Consider the following 17,569-nt stretch of genomic DNA (forward strand, 5'->3'; position numbering starts at 1 on the left):
CACGCTCTGGGGAGCTGGGGATGTTATGGCCGAAGTACTGGACACTCATGCGTAATGCCTGCAAGCTCATGCGTCCGTTTGAGGAGGGGACAAACCTGGTGAGTCACAGTGAAGGCGTCATCAGCGACTTGATCCCATATGCTTTCTTCCTGGAGCGTGCCGTGCGTAGAGTGGTGGATCAAGCTGTAGAGGAGCATAACAGGAACAGGAGGAGGAAGAGTTTTTGGAAACATCATCAACACCTGCGGCATCACAGAGGAGGGGGAAGGAGGAGTCGTCTGGGAAAGAGGAGTCAGATGAGGAAGGTTTTTTTTTGAGGAGGAGGCGGAAGAACAACTGCAGCAGGCGTCGCAGGGGGCTTGCGCTTCTCACCTTTCCCATGGTATTGTTCGTGGCTGGGGGGAGGAGGAGAACTTACTTGAGATCACTGAGGAAGAGCAAGACGAGATGGCTAGTACGGCGGCAACAGACTTTGTGCAGATGGGGTCTTTCATGCTGTCCAGCCTGTTGAGGGACCCCCGTATAAAAAATCTTAAGTGGAATGACTGGGTGGCAACACATTACTGGGTGGCAACACTACTAGAATCGGTATAAGCACAAAGTGGCGCAGATGTTTCCAAATCACCAGAAGGCAGAAAGGATGCAGCACTTGCAGAATAAGCTGGCAACTATACTTTACAGTGCGTTTAAGGGTGATGTCACAGCACAAAGGAATAAAGGTGCCATTGCCAGTAATCTTTCTCCTCCTCCCATATCCACGCAAGGCAAGAACAGGATGCTCTAGCGCCTCATGGTAATGTCGGACATGCAGACATTCTTTAGTCCAACGCCTCGCCTTAGCCCTTTCAGATCCACCCTCCACCAATGCCTCGACCGGCAGGTAGCCGACTACCTGTCCTTAAGTGTGGATGTAGAGACACTGAGCAGCGATGAACCCCTGGACTACTGGGGGCGCAGTCTTGACCTGTGGCCAGAGCTGTCACAATTTGCCATCCAACTTCTGTCTTGCCCTGCCTCAAGCGTCCTGTCAGAAAGGACCTTCAGCGCAGCTGAAGGCATTGTCAGTGAGAATTCGCCTAGGTCACAAAAGTGTTCAGTACCTCACCTTTATCAAAATGAATGAGGCATGGATCCCGGAGGGCTACTGCCTGCCCGAAGACTAAGTCAGTCCCCACACACATCATCTCTGCCTGCACGCCGTGTGACTGCCTGCCCCAAGACTAAGTCGGTCCCCACACAGCATCTCTGCCTGCAGGCAGCTTGACTGCCTTCTCCGCCCCCACCAACAGGGTCCAGGACTCCAGGTGGATTCCTGAATTTTTAAGGCCGCTGCTACCAGTGGCCGCTATAATAATTATTCTGGTGCGTGTACATGCCTGCCTAATTTTTCTGGCTGCACTGCAGCTGCAACAGCAAAACAAAAAGCATGTACATGTGTCAATTCCCCTTCGTGATTGTTACCTTGCCGCGGTGAAGCGGCTTGCGTATCACAATGAAGCAATCACCGGCTAAATGAGTGTGTTGGGGGGCACACCTGACCCAAGAAGATAGATAATAAGTTCGTGGCTTCATTGTGGACAGAGCAAATTCGATCAGCTGGACACTCAGTCACTGTTGTTCTGTCCTTGAGCTACCCTAGCCCCACCATATGGTCTTAAAAAACCGCCATCGCCTGCATTCTCGCCATGGTGCCCGCCTTCACTACACAAACAGCTGTTTGCGGTGCGTTACACAGTGAGTTTAATCTGTCAGTGTGAAGCAGTACACTAATTACACTACCTGATTAATGTATACACATGCAAGATGTTTTAAAGCACTTTAGGCCTCCAATTTAGCAATAAAATGTGATTTCTGCTTTTAAACCCTGCTGTGCGTAAAATCCGGATTGCCCCCCTACAGGTGTTAGACCCCTTGAAACATCTTTTCCATCACTTTAGTGGCCACAAATAGTGTTTGTAGTTTTGAAGGTTCGCCTGCCCATTGAAGTCTGAAGTTTTAATCAGGATGATACCATTTATTGGCTAACTACAAATGAATAAGAATAAACAAGCTTTCGGTAAACCTGATGAAGGCTGCAAGGCCGAAAGCTTGTTTATTCTTATTCATTTGTAGTTAGCCAATAAATGGTATCATCCGGATTTAAAACTTCTTGCTTTTACTGATGGCTAACACGGTACAATACCCTACTGCTACCATTGAAGTCTATGGCGGTTCGAAAAGTTTGCATGTTCGCAAACTTTTTTCGCGTGTTCAAGTTCGAGGTTCGCGAACCAAAATCTGCGGTACGCAACAACTCTACTTAGGGATAAATTGGTCCGTAGTGAACAATTCGCCAACAATAGTACCTGGCTTCAGAAAAAAGTACCTAATGGTGCGTTTAAATGTAGTAGATGTAGCCTACACTAAGGTGACCCTAATGTACTTATATAGATCTGACTGTGATCAGTACTGATCACTTACAGATACTATATAGTACCAATGCTGATTAGCGACAGTGATGACGCTACTCATCGACTAATTAGTGACTGCGGTGTGGTGGGCTGGGCGCTAACTGACGCTAAATACCTAACAAAGGGGCCTAGCTAACTAACTGGCCTAACTGTTAATACAGGAAGGGGGGATCAGGAGCCTGAGGGGGATCTAAGGGCAGGAGGTGGGTGATCAGGAGCCCACAGGGGGCTTATTAGGGCCTGATTGGATGGGTGAGATTGACAGGTGGTGACAGTGGGTGATTAGGTGTAAACAATGCACGGAAAAGGGGGGGGGGGTGATCAGAGGGAGATTGGAGGGGGGTCTGAGGGCGATAAGGGGCTCAGATATGCCTAAATATGTGTGAAATGTGTGTTGTGGTTACTTACCTGTCCTCTCTGGTGGTCTATCGACGCAGAAGAGACCACTAGAGGAGGCAGCCAGTATAATACATGTTTACTAAACAACATGTATTATACTTCTTATTGGGCAAATCGTAACCTAACAGCCTGCCGGCGCTGCTAATTGGCCGGCGGGCTGATGATGGAGGGGGGGATGCACTGCATGCTGGGTGATGCACCTGCATGCATGCACGGTTGCCCACAAAACATCACTTAAGGACCTTACGCCGATCAGCGTTAGGCAGTCCTAATACTGTACGTCAGGCCAGACTAACACTGAACTATGCACCATACAATACCCATGCCATACTTTGAAATATCATTTTCTTCTAGTAAGTTTTACAGTAGGAGTGGAGAGTCTAGGGCAGGCATGGGCAAACTTGGCCCTCCAGCTGTTAAGGAACTACAAGTCCCACAATGCATTGCAGGAGTCTGACAGCCACAGTCATGACTCATAAAGGCAAATGCATTGTGAGTTCCGTAACAGCTGGAGGGACGAGTTTGCCCATGCCTGGTCTAGGGGCAGACAGTGGATCAGGACAGATGAAGATCTGATAATGTAGCCTGGACAGGATCAGAAGTGGATGCCAGTTGCTCGAGAGTTCATATTTGTTAAAGTGGTACTGGGATGGCTTCCAGCATTATCATATTGTTTTGGAAGTGTAATATACTGTGTAAACAAGGTAGAAGAGTTCCCGCTGTATCCAGGGGGAAGCAGATAACTTTCTCTCCTTTATTTGCTCACTAATTACTTAATTAGGTGTTGATCTGATAATTTATCCTGCAGCTCACAATTATATCAGTCAACTTCTATGAGGTGTAAATATGCATTGAATTGACATCATAACAGCCTTATAGTGTTTCATATTAATTTATTTTCTGTGTCCCCCATAAGGCAACCGCTTACTCCTCTATGGTCCTCAAATGGTGGTGCCCAGAAATATCATATAAGCATTAGAGGGCAATATGAAAGCTTGGCAGATGATCTTTTTGTACAGACTACAATAGGCTTGTACAAAGGACAAGGGTATGTGGTCTACGTATGGAGGAAAATTGTTTTAGCCATCGATTTAGAAAGGAGTACTTTACAGTAAAAGTTGTTAAAATTTTGAATGTTTGACCACAGGAAGTAGTTACAGCAAATTCTATATCTGCATTTAATGAGAGCTCAGATGCTTTCCTTGCATTGAAGGACATCTATTTGATAATTACTACGTAACTCCTAGCAGAGTTGATTAAGGGGTTTTATCTGACTACTATCTGGAGTTGGGAAGGATTTTTTTCCCCTTAAAGAGTATTTGGCCCAAATCTTATAAGGTTTTTTTTTTTGCATTCCTCTGGATCAACTAGGATATGTGCAGGTGCAGGACATTTATTGTGTCTTCGGGATGAACTTAATGACGGGTGTCTGTTATTGCCACCATTTTTACATTATACTTTTAGGGTTAACGGCAACCTCTGAGCAGCACCTTCAGATTTTACAAAAGTAAAGCTTTGGTGTACTTGACAGGTACAGGGCCTATTTCCACCGCAAGCGTTTCAACCTGGTTTTCAGAATACATTTGGCAGAATGCAAGGACACTTTTTTTTCCAATGTAAATTTTGGTACTCTCTGCATGATGCATTTTAGTTTATTTTGCATTTCCAATCAATATAATAAAATGGGATCTGACATTGCATTGCAAAATTGCATAAAAAATGCACAGAAAATAGACGTGCTTGCGTTCTGTGGAAAGGGAAATTGACCCAACAGGCCTCTTTTGCTACAAACACAAACACCTTTTGTGTTTTTTTGCAAAATTAAACCTGCATTTTTTCTGTAATTTTTGTGTGTTTTGCAAGCGATTTTTTATTTTTTAAATGCTTTTGTTTGCATGTTGCAGTTTTGATTGGTTCGCCTAGGGAAAAATTAAAAATTGCAAGAAAAGCACATAAGACAGCTTGTGCTTTTGGGAAACAAATCAAATCACATTAGTGGAAAATATAAAGAAATGAGAGATAGTGAGGCTCTGCTGCTGTAAAAGCCCAGTTCACATGTACATATTTTGCATTTAATGAAGCAAAGTTCAACCTTGCAAAACAGCTGTCAGGCCTTGCACCCCCACTGCTTGTAAGCACTGTGTCTGCCCAACTGCATTAAAGAGTTATCGCTATCTCTCACTTCCTTATGTTTGCTGCTGAATGAGAGCACGGTGCAGGTGGCTCACACCAGTGGATCCATCCCTGCTGCATACTGGTGTCGGAACACAATGTACTCCTCACACAGATCTCAAAGGACATGAGTGAAATTGCATAAGTTCCGCAAATCAGATGGGCATGCAGTGGGAAAAGACCCTAAGCCATCACTTTAGCTGCTTCAGGTACAGGTATAAACAAACACCATGATACTCATCCACACAAATCCTTTGGGGTACTGTCAGCTGATCATCACTGTGAAAGCAAAATAAGAAAAACACCATTGTAAAGCCACAGAGCTAAACACAGTTTATTATTAACATCAATATACAAACAAGGCATGTGATTCCTTTTTTACTATTTTTTTCAGGCTTTGAAGAAACATGGTACATTCACACAAATGTTTTAACATCACAAATGCTTTCAGCTGAAAAAAAAAAGAAAAAAGTTCTATTTTTAATTAAAATTAAACATTCATATACATAAATATATTTTTTATCTTTCTCGTATAAAGTGCAATAACCTTCCAACCTAAAAAATCTAACACAGCAAAATGGTTTAAAAACTCTTCCTTGTCACAGTAAATGTTAACAGATACACATGTACACAAATACCAGCACAGCTAATGGCTCGAGGCTAGTTAGCGTCCGTCACTGCTTGCCACCACAACATTGTAATTCAGTTTATTGAGAAGGAAAATATGCATGGGGTAAAGGCATGAAGCGTCCGCTTTTCATTTTGCTCATACACTGATGATATTACATTTCAAAGCCTTTAGTTCTAAAATATACCGTAGTTAGCAAACACAAAAGCCAATAATAATGGTGCATAGCTGTGAAAATACTGCAGAAACCAACAAAGCATAGAAGAGAAGACAGGCCCTTTAAACTGGAAATACACTTACAACATCTTGCCCTGAATTGCAACACATTGCCGGAAATTGCATAAAGAAAGATCACCCTAGTTTTATGTGGTATTACTGTGCTGGCTGCTCCGCCTATAATTGTCTAGTACCAATCATGTGCTATCCACGTGGTGGCAAAAGTGCTGCCATAGCGACCTACATCCTTTCTGAGTCTGGGATGGTGTGGTCTTAAAGGTTATGTATACTTAATGAAGTGTATTAAATCAGCCCCAATAAGCTCTTTTAATAAAAGTGCATTTAAAATGATAAAACCATTCCCCACATAGGCCTCAGTTCACCAAACTTATCTCCTGTCTTTAATAACGTTTCTAGAGTTATCACCGCGGTGATAAGCCATGTAGTATTCAGGAAACATTTTACCTCAGGCAAACTAAAAGTTAACTCTTCTGTCTTTAAGTTTAGGTGAAATCTCTAAAGTTAACTCTTCAATCCTTAAAATAACTCCAGAATTCTAAAGTTAAAGACAGGCTGTTAATTAGCTGCATGTGAAAATAACTACAGAGGAGGTAACTTAAAATGAACCTCTGGACTAAAAATCTACTCAGCAGCACTGAAAAGGCTCGGTGTTTCTTTAATAGTTTCACAGCGTCAGAACTTTGTTTTTCTTACCAAAGCATCATTTTTAGCTGCATTTTTAGCTAAGCTCCACCCGTCAAAGAAAACTGCCTGGGCTTTTTTTCCCTGATGCTGTGCAAAGCATGATGGGATTTCCTATGTTATTCACGTTGCCTAGCAAGTGGGAGGGGTGATCGGCACACAGGACAGTTGGAACTGTGTCTCATGCTCCCTGTCACCTCCTTTCAACCAAAAAGATGGCTGCCCTCATGAAATCAAACATTTGCCTGTTTTTTTAAAACAGGGTGGGTAATATAATCCTATCTATTTTAAATAACATAACTAATGTAACTTAATGACAGTATGTTTGTTTAGGCTGAAGTTCCTCTTTAAGGACTGAAGTGATAAGATAACTATCTCACTGTGAAAACTTATCTCTACACGTTAATAAGGCAAGATTGATGTGTGGTGGTAAGTTTTCGCTTGCCTTATTATCTCCAGCATAATCTTAGTGTATTCTGGCCAAAGATCAACGGACGTCTTTGTTCCCTGTTCTGTACAAACACTTCTCTAGAGCAGCTTGTAAACCGTGTGGGTAGAGTGGTGCTCTTGCCAGTTTGGAGTGCTCCCGTATAGACTGGCCTCTACTGTTGTGTTATTACGCTGCTTTCTGGATTGGGGCTGCATACACATGGCACCAGTGCGAGCGCGAATGCAGGTGTTTGGTGCTACGTGGTTTGGCATGCGCTGAATTAATGTTGGTATCTTAAAGGGAACCAGAGGCCCCAGAAAAAAGATTCTATACATACCTGGGGCTTCCTCCAGCCCCATACGCACGGATCGCTCCCACGCCGCCGTCCTCCGCTTCCCGGATCCGCCGGTACCGGGTCCCGTCACTTCCGGCGGACGCGGCCAATTGTCCGCATGAGCAGGGGCTCCCTCCATACCCTTACTCGTGCGGCTGCGCAGTAGGCAGCTGCACGCGTAAGGGTATGCTGGGAGCCCCTGTGATGTGGACAATTGGCCGCATGCTTTCGCCGACTGGCCGAAACTACGGGACCCGGTACCGCTGGATACAGGAAGCGGAGGACGGCGGCGTGGGAGCGATCAGTGCGTATGGGGCTGGAGGAAGCCCCAGGTATGTATAGAATCTTTTTTCTGGGGCCTCTGGTTCCCTTTAAGAAGAAACTATAGAGGAGACCAACTGTAATGATATCCATGCTCAGGCCAATCAGTCATACAGAGTGTATCCTGGCATTCTATTGGTGATTCTAAATAATTGGCTGGTCACATCTATCTGAAATAGCCATATAGCATTCATTAACACACACACAACATTCTTAGGCCAGCTATAAGTGATGATGAGCTGCGGAAGAGATGGTGTGAAACAGCGCTCTCAGGTAGTGTTAGTTGATTTTAGCTGCTATATATTTATATGTTTCGACTCTATGTAGTGCAATAGCATTTATATACTTATATATCTCTGGGTGGGTGAGATCTTCCACTTTATTCACAGTTGTTAAGCGGATACCCGTTGATCCCCTTTATATATGAGTGTAGATATCTATGCGCTGAGGAGTGCCATATTGTTAAACCACCCTGGCGTTATGTATTATTTTCAGATTTATTTATTTCCATATTTTTTTCACAAGATTTGAGACCCTAAAAACAAGAAAAAAAAAAAAACATACCACAGAGAGATCTGCAGCAGCTCTTGCATAGAACTCACTCAGGCACGGGATTACCGCTCTGATTTCCATCTTGAGCCTGACTCGGGATTACCATTAAGTAGGTTCATTTGTATATTGGGCAGACTGTACAACAGCTGTAATATGTTTGTGTGCCCATGTGAAAGTTTCATCCACAAAAAGACAATCCTTTGTTTACAAGTCTTTTTGCGTCTGCTGGTGAAAAAAGGCTACTTGTAAGTGTAGGCACACCTTTGCGCACGACTTATGTCATTGATTTATTATTATGGTATTAATGTGGATTCTAAGCAGTTGTCTAACGTGGTCCCTGGGCACTACATTTGTGTACTGCTGCCATGTGCCTCTTGTTTGCAGCACGATAAAAGGTCTCCATCCATAACTGACAGCAGTAAGAGTTCCAACATTCTTTACATCCATTACATCCATGCACACCTAAAGCCAAACTGAACAATAGGTTTTAATGAAACAGAAAATATAGCCAAAGCTGTAAAAGATCACGCCGTCCAGGTGCAAGCATCCAGTGAGTATGTCTTGTTATGGTAGGTTTTTGTTATGTTCCTAATGGATATACACTGCCCCCTTCTCTGTAGGTAACAGCTAAAATATGCAAAGTTAGGACAACACTGAAGCCGTGGGCTATATGATGAATATTGTTTTTAAAATAACCGTAATGAATTAATCAGTATTTGTTTCTTTCATTCGTAAATTGTAGCACATTGTACTATATTTTTCTGCATTAGGCGTAGATTTTTTTTTGACAATTATAATTTTGCCAATATAAATCTAGCTATAGATTGGTTACATTGAGGTTAACGCAAATCACTTCCTGATGCCTAACGCTAACTTTACGTATGGTCTTTCCTAGTGCTCAACCCTAAATTCACACAAAGGATCGCAAAGCAATGGAGCGGAAAAGTTGCATTGTGTGCGACAGGTGCAATGTGACGCATACAGTTCATGAAAAGTATGCTTTATGACAACTGTACATGTGCATGTTGTCCAGTACCGCACAACATGCCTCGCATTATGCCAAAAGATTACACTGCACCACACTGCTAATGCGGCAATGTGAATTATATAATTACATTGTGTTAGCTATGGGATTAGATTATCTGATGCAATGCCCCAGCGCGACTCTAGCCTACGTGTTAAATCTAACCGACTTTATCTCCTTAAAGTGAAGCTGAACTCTTGCACAGGACAGAGAAATGCACCTTGAATGTAGAGAGTTTAGCTTGTCTAATTCCCCCTCATCTGTGTCTAATGGCAAGTTGTAACTTGAACCTCCTCTGTGTCACATGACAATAAGCAGATAAGCCAATTTTAAAGCACAGGCTGTAAACAATAGGTCTGCCTCCATGAATCAGGAAGTAGAAACTGTGCACATTTATTTTAGGATTTGTATCAGCTGAAACAAATACATGTTTTTTGTTTAAAGGTTATTATGCTGTCGTGTATCTTTTAGAGCAGTTCTGAGTTCTGTCCACTTTAAATTAACTCTCCTAAAATAGTAGCTAACCCTACCCAATATACATCTTCCCTCAACTCTTATAAAATGCCAGATTTAGGTGCCAGCAATCAGTTACAGTGGGTGCTTGGCTATACAATAGCTGAGAACTGGCACCCAAGCACCTGATAAAGAAAACAATGAAAGACAAGATAGGGCCAGGCATTATGTTAGAAGGGTCAATGAAAGAGGACAGGGTAGGGCCAGGTTAGCATTAACACTTAGGGTTGGGAGGTTAGGCATTAGGAAAGATCATACCTTGTAGGCGAGGTTAGGATTGGGGCAGGGAAGTTGGGGTAGGTATTAAAGTTGGCCTTATTAAGGAATATTGATTGGTGGGGGAACCTAATGGTTAGCAATAGAAGAAAAAGACTGGGTCTCCACCTGGATAAATGCAATTGTAGCACTATTTTATTGCACCATAGTGACAAAACAACACGACGTTTCGGCCAGCAGGCCTTTATCAAGTGTTACATAGCCGAGCTAGTGCTCACAAATAAATAATTCTTGGTAGATGGTCTTCTTGAACATGGGGATCACCATGGTGGAAGGAATATTGAGGGGGGGGGGGGGGGGGGTATCCCATAGGTTGTAGTTACTCCTCTAAAAACATACACCTAAATTGGGTGATACATTACATTTTTAGGCTTCATGCTACATTTTACTTCATGTTATATTTTAGAAATGTAACATTCAAGGTTCCTGTTAAGGTTTTTATTTTTCAATTTTATGATACACTAAAGACACTTTAAGTACAGTGTAAAGTTAAGGTTTATGCTACCCTCTTGTGGAAAAGGTGAAATGGCAGGCATCATTTATCTCCCTAAAGATCATGGGTGTTAAACCTTCTGCTGAGTAGCGCAGTGGAGCAGTTTAATATTCACCTGCTCCAGCACTGCGTCAGGTCTCCTCTGGTCTTCCTGACAGCCACCTGCTCTATGCTGCATACCTATGGCTCCTGAGGCATGTCACGTGATCTGGAATTGGAGGTATGCAGCAAAAGACTGTGTGACTTCTAGGAAGAACAAAAGCGACACAATGCACCGCTGGAGCAGGTAACTATTACACTGCTCCACTACCCTATTCTGTGATGTGCAGGAGGTAGTGCTGGGTGGAAGATGTGTATGGCTTTTACAAGCCCCATGGGGGTTGAAAGGTTTGGATCTCAGTAGGGGGCTCCATGAAGGAGAGTGGTGTCTTGTGGGTAATTGCTGCGCCCCAGCTCAAACTAACAATGTTTCAATCAGAAACACTGCCACTGTTGTGCCCCTCTGAATGGGAAGGCAGTGTGCTGATGCTCTTTTACTGCTTACAATGATGCACATCTGAAACTATTGAGGGCGGCATAAAATGGCATGGAGGTCTGCTTTCGGCCCACGGGCCTTGTATTTCACACCTGTGCTATAGATATTATTTCATCATTTCATGTGATGAAACTCTAGTGAGTATATGAAGCTTAAGGGCCCGTTTCCACTAGAAGCGGCTACATAGCTGCATCGCACCGCAGGTGTCCTGATTCTAATCCACAGCAATGTAACAGTTTCCATTGCGTGTGGAGTGGTGCGGAGCGATCCGAGTATCTGCAGCATGCTGCAGATTCTTGCACAGCCGCATCCATCTGCCCGCCATCCCCTCCATACAGTTCTTATCGGGAGATGCGGAAGTGACGCGTACACCAGCGGAAGTGCTGCAATGTGGCTAGGTAACCGCACTCGCATCCCTTGTCAGTGGAAACGGGCCATAACCCAGAAGTGGAGCACCACAGATCTCGTTTTTGCAGGTACCAGGCAGGTTTATATTGATCTTATTACCTCAATGCTGATCTGAAGGTGTTCTTTAGGTCTGCTTTAAGTGATGATATATTTTGTTTTTTGGCTGATGTGTCTGGAGTCAGATACCTCAGTGAGGCTCTGACAACAGAACCTGTTCTGGCAGTGTTCTGAACTCTCAGTTACATTAATGACAACTGAACAACAGGAAAGAGACTCCATAATAAACATAAGATTGTCATGCATAGATTCCACAAACTACTCAGGGGAACACGGGTTCCAATAAGTCAGTGGTCGGTAATGGTTAGAAATCCACGTCATCCCCTTCCCACCTCTTCTTCCTGGCACCATTGATTAATCTAGAGACTGAAGCTCCAGCCTATTTCACCTTACCATGGAGTTATAGTCTGGAGTGTCAACTTTATAATCTTGGAACTAAATAAAATCTTTAGGCAGTTACTGATTGTAACTGGTTTATAATTTTAATGTATCCAAATCATTGGGCTGGGCTTGCACCGTATTGTTCCAGAATCCATTATTTTACTTACTTTTATTAATGAAGTATGTATCTGGCTTAGCTGGACAGTAGAGAGTGTTCATCCACTCAGGCTAAACTCACTAAAATAATTGTCAATTGCCAGCCTATTTCAGTGCCTCCAAACATCAGCTAGCACTATGGACACATGGGTAAAGGCTACCTTGCAGATAGATGTGAGCAGCCATGAAGAGGTGAGGATCTCTGATCCCCACACAGCATCCTGCAAAATCTGTCTCTGCCAACCTGCAGTTCTGCCTCAGTTCTCATACTCCCAGGTGGGCAGACCACAGAGCACCAACCGCATGACAAAATACAGAAACCAATGGCCGAACAGGCTGGCTGAAAAGCATGCTCACTTTACCCACACAAGCTCTCAAGATGGCAGCAGGAGCACTTTAAGGCGGACAGAGCATGTATAGAGCGACAACAGAGCGCTCCAGTTGCTTCTAAGGACGTGGGCCCCAACACTGGTAAGGGACAGGCAGCCACTTCCCCACCACCAACAGCTAAGCAGAAGAAAAGCAAGGGAACAAAGGCAGGTATAAAAAACCTTGTGGATGCATTACCAACCATTCTTGCCTTATGAGTCATGAACGTGAACCTAATTATCCCAGGCAAGGCTGGTGCTACCATATGGGCAAAGGGCGCAATTTCCCCAGGGCCCCCCAAGTGTGCCCATTAGCCAGAGGCCCTCCTAGGTGCCCCACCCTTCCCCCCATCGCAGTGTTATTCAGGCAGTAGGGACAGGCACGCAATCACTTCCTCTGAGTTCCAGGTGAAGCAGGTCAGTCTGTCTCCTCTGTAGTGTCGTTGCTCAGCACTACCTGGGTCTCCGTGGGCGTTTTTTTTTCTTCTAGCCTCTATGAGGCTCTCTCTCCCTCCCCTTCCCTCCTCCCCTCCGTGTTCTGAATAGAACGGTGATCTGTCCTGTTCCGCCTCTCAAAGAGGATGCCGATCCCCAGCCAATCAGAGGCCGGGGATCGCCGATCTTGTACAGCGCTGCCGGGGACCGCAGCACTGTACGGATGTAAACAAAGGGAATTTCTTTCCCCTTTAATTTACAAACAGCCTGCTAGCCGCGATCAGCAGCTAGCAGGCTAATCACTGAACTCTGTTCCGTGAAGTGGCTGGGAACGATCGCACATGCGCGCGCCCGTTCCCTGGGAAACTGCAGCCCCAGGACTTGACGCCAATTGGCGTTAGGCGGTCCTGGGGCTGCCGCCGCGGCCACGCCCACTGGCGTTAGACGGTCCTCAAGTAGTTACGGGAGGCTCCCAGGTTACTTTTGCCTCAGGGCCCCATTGTAGTCCTGGCCCCCGGACATGAAGGCACAAATGATCTTCTCAGAAAATATGGACATGTGAAGCCTTTAAAGAGTATATTCTGAAGGCAAATGGATAAACAATCTTCAGTTAAAGGCCATCTTGCTGGTTTTCATCGTGTATAGTCATTTTTTTTTCTTTTGGCAAAAATAGAAGCATTTCTATTTATATCAAACATTTAATGAACTGCCATAGACATATAAAAGCTTTAAGTCTGTTTTTCTAAGGATGCATAGAAAAACGAATATTTCTTTCTAGTTATTCAGTAGCCAACTCCATCACACATCAGATGGAGCTGTGTTTGTTAAACATGGACTCAAGTTGTCAAAATTACCTGCAGGTGTGACAGCTGGTGCTTAAGAGAACTAAAAAAAAGCAATTTCTCCCCGAGAGAGTTCTATTTCACCAGCCTCATATTCATAAAATATTATCTATATGGGCAGAGAAGAAAATATTTCTACAGCGGGTTACACTAAAAATAGTGATGTGTACACACAACATGCTCATCACCCAAAGGGATCAGGACTCCTGCAGATGCACTGCTCTGCTACAGACAAGCACCGTGTCTGTTGCTATGGCGGGGGGAGGAATGAAAACATACAACAGAGAGCTTTCGAGCGGGATCGGTAAGGAGGAGAACCAGCTGCCTTGACCATGAACAGTACAGCATAAGTAAGGGGCTTAAATGACAAACTAGGCATCAAAATAAACCTATCTTTACTTACCTGGGGCTTCTTCCATCCCCTACAAGTCACGTGTCTCTTGCCGCAGCTCCGGTCTTCTAGCGCGTTCCGCTGCCAGCCTCTGAAGTATCGCTGATCTTAGATGGGTCGGTATCTTCTGCGTATGCCACGCCTGCACGTTCCATCGGGAGCATGCTGCGTCTGCACAGTAGTACTATGCTACAAGGTAAACTACACAGGCAAACTACGCTGCCGGTGATGTGAGCGTGAGATGACTTGTAAGTGAAAGAAGAAGGGAGGGGCTCAGCAGGGAACCTGAAAAGATGCAGGAATGTCAATTATAACTTAACTTAAAAGCATATATCATCTTGTACCCAAAACTATAACTCTATATATAATTTGGATTACATTTTCATATATTGGTAACTATATGCACAGTCTGTCACAGTAGGTATAAAACAGTGATAATAAGGGTATATTATTTTTAAACCAGATCATAAATCCCCTAAAATATAATTCTGTATACATACAAAAAATTATACATTTAAAAGACAAATCCGTTACTGTTTTGAAAAAAAAAAAAAAATAGCCAGCTGAAGCTGACTGCTCTAGTAAAGATTGGCTCTTGCCATACACATAGAAAAGTACATGTATGGACTAATGTGGCAATTCTACCCCGATTTAGCACGTATAGACTTTGGTTAAATTGCTATGTTTAATATTTATTTACACTATAAAGAATAATTTAAAATGATTAAGGCTTTAAAACATTTTCACAATTTTGGCACATGATTTTGAATTTCACAAGTATTCTATTAAATACCAGTACGTGTTAAGGTGGCCACACACAATACAACAAAACGATCCGATTTTACGGCAGTTCGATAAATATGATCCGATCTCCCCCAAAAAATCAAAAGCTTTTTTTTCTCATTCAACTGAAAAATCCGATCGGATTTCCCGTTTTTTTCGATTTTTATCGATCCGGAATGCTGGAAATTATTCTTCAATTTTTCTAAAGATTGTATGGTGTGTGTTAGATTGTCAGTTTATTAATATACACACCATAGCAATTTTCTCAGAGTTTCCAATCATTTTTTTTATCATAATTGGGGAAGAATTGAACATGTGTTACATTGGTCATACTTTTTAAATCAGTCAGAAAAATTAATTGCAATTCTTGAATTGAACAGATATTTAAAAAAAAATGGTATGGTGTGTGGCGACCTTTATACAAATAGAAATGGCCAACGAGATAAAGTTTATGAGATTGGACAGTAGGTGTTTAGAAGGCACAAGGCTACGGCAAAGCATCTTTATCTGGAATATTCCATCCATGGCATGGCAAAGGAGGCCAACCTCTTTGGCTAGCAGGATTACAGAAAGCTTTTGCAAATGGGTCTTTTAAATATGCACTATATACAACGGCAATCACCTTCTGATTAGAAATACACCCAGTCATTTCCCTTAGCGCACAGAAAAACAAAATCAGACCAGACTTAGCTTGGACACTTTAAATTACTCATACTTTTCAACGAGAGTCTTTGAAGTAAACTCAAGAGATTTCATTTCCAAAGACCTCCAGCACCAATGGAGTGAGTAGTGTAGTGTGTTCTGGCTGAAAGGAGAGGAAGCGGTACTGCTTGGAATGCTCCTCATTTAAGCTGCGAAGGTCAGCCAGTTTCTGGATCATCTTTGGGTACAAGAGGCGGTGCCCTGGAGGGGGATGTTTGCACAGAATGTAGGTCTGAAGAACAGAGGAGAGGCGATCTTGAATGGCTTCAACTAGTGCTTTGTCCTGCACACCCGGACGGTCTATGAAAACATTGATCACAATTACAACTACTTACTTAAGGAACCTCAGCACAATTTAAAGCAATGGTTTTAGAACTGAGTCCTGACAGAGGATCTTCTGCAAAATGCAATGCTTATTTCAAGCAAACAGGACACTTCCATCAGCAAAACAAACACATACTTGCTCTACACATAAAGGATCATGGATAAAACGGCAATGTGGGATGTGACTGCATCCTACCAGGATAGTGACTGATTGCAATATGCAGGAACCACAAGGTACCATGGTCTCCTGCACCACAGGAGCTATGCCCAGGTAAATCAGCTGCAATGACTGGTTCCGCTGAAATCAGTATGGAAGCAGTGCACATGAAAATGATTTAAGGTGACACATTGCAAATATTGTTGAGATTTAAAGCAAAGCTGTGGTGAAAAAGGAAGTTGGGTTCTTACCAAAGAAGAGGGAAGTCTCTGGACGATCCAGAGGCTTCCTATACATTCCTCATCCCCACCGCTTCTAGCTGTATGCACCTGCACAGCAGCACAAAGCCATTCATGCACAAAAGAAAAAGCCATGCACGAGTGGCTCCATGCTACTGCATAGGCATAGACCGTACTCATGCAGGCACACTGTGGGTACAAATCTAACAAGCTCTTGTTGGGATTTGCTTAGAAGGTCCCAGAGCTGGATTGGTGGAGTCAGGGACGGTGCAGGAAGCCTCAATAGTCAGACTATCCTCTTCTAAGGTAAGCAGCTAACTTTTGATCACATTTTCATTTTAGGTTCACTTTAATCTCAGAATATAGACTCCTTGCAAACAGAGGTTACAGGCTACTATCAATGGCTTTTAATTTAAGGTTACCAACAGGTATACAATTAAAATGCTGACAGTTATACGGTAATTTTTATGTCTAACCTGGTGAAAGAATACAGATAGCCATCAACAGTACGTGTTCTTCTTCATGCAAGTTTAGTTTCTTCAGCCCCACTTGGAATTTCACTAGAGGTTCCAGAAGCTCCATATTATGACCAGCTGCAAGTGACAAAACTTTGAATAAGTTAAAAGTTTACATAACTGGTGCAATATCAATGTGAAAAAAAAAAAATCACACAAAAACAAATATATACAAGGCTACTTGGGTAACATACAGTAGTGCCACTGGCGTACCAATAGGCCCTGCAGCCTCTGCGGGAAGGCCCGCCCCCCCCTGGGGCCCGCACGGGGCCATTTTGTGGAAGCTGGAGGGGTGGCAGCATGAGGGGAAAGTCTTGGCCACAGTCGGCGGGGAGAGGGGAAGTTCACCCCCTCTCCCTCACCTCGGGGCTCTCCCCTCTGCGCTCCCCTCCAGCTAAAGTTATAGTGTGGGCAGCGGCGGGCAGATACATACCTTCCTTGCGTTCCACCGCATAATCTTCGCTCTGGCGTCTGACGTCACTTCCGGAAGTGACTACACTATCTGCATGGAGTTTTTGTAAATTCAATAAGCACGGTGGCTTAGTGGATAGCATTCTTGCTTTGCAGTGCTGGGTCCCTGGTTTGAATCCCAGTCAAGTCAACATCTTCCTTTTCACTAAACCTGGTCTTGACACTTAACCTACTAACCCAAGCTAATAATACTGACCTCCCCCTACCCACTTATTGATCCCAAAACATTACTCAAATTTTATAATTTATGTTTTGGCTTTAATGACCAACACCAAATACAATAGTGCCTCAACGG

General features: G+C 43.5%; 1 protein-coding gene across 2 annotated transcripts in view; it reads right to left on the reverse strand.

The window, feature by feature from the left end:
• Positions 1 to 5,328: 5,328 nt before the first annotated feature.
• VDR (vitamin D receptor) overlaps positions 5,329 to 17,569 on the reverse strand; it is a 105,909-nt gene continuing 93,668 nt past the window's right edge. Inside the window, exons 7-10 of one of the 2 annotated variants that reach the window (XR_011026090.1) lie at positions 16,765 to 16,881; positions 15,582 to 15,868; positions 14,096 to 14,368; positions 5,329 to 5,472 (exon numbers count right to left, since the gene is read on the reverse strand). Coding sequence is in view for 1 of the 2 variants with exons in the window: in XM_068267319.1 (XP_068123420.1) it covers positions 15,609 to 15,868; positions 16,765 to 16,881 (377 nt within the window). In the remaining variant the exon portion in view is untranslated. Of the gene's footprint in view, positions 5,473 to 10,310; positions 14,369 to 15,581; positions 15,869 to 16,764; positions 16,882 to 17,569 lie in introns of those variants that run through there. The other variant, XM_068267319.1, reaches the window with a different exon arrangement.

Source organism: Hyperolius riggenbachi, chromosome 2 (assembly GCF_040937935.1).
Source record: "Hyperolius riggenbachi isolate aHypRig1 chromosome 2, aHypRig1.pri, whole genome shotgun sequence".
Lineage (NCBI taxonomy): Eukaryota > Metazoa > Chordata > Amphibia > Anura > Hyperoliidae > Hyperolius > Hyperolius riggenbachi.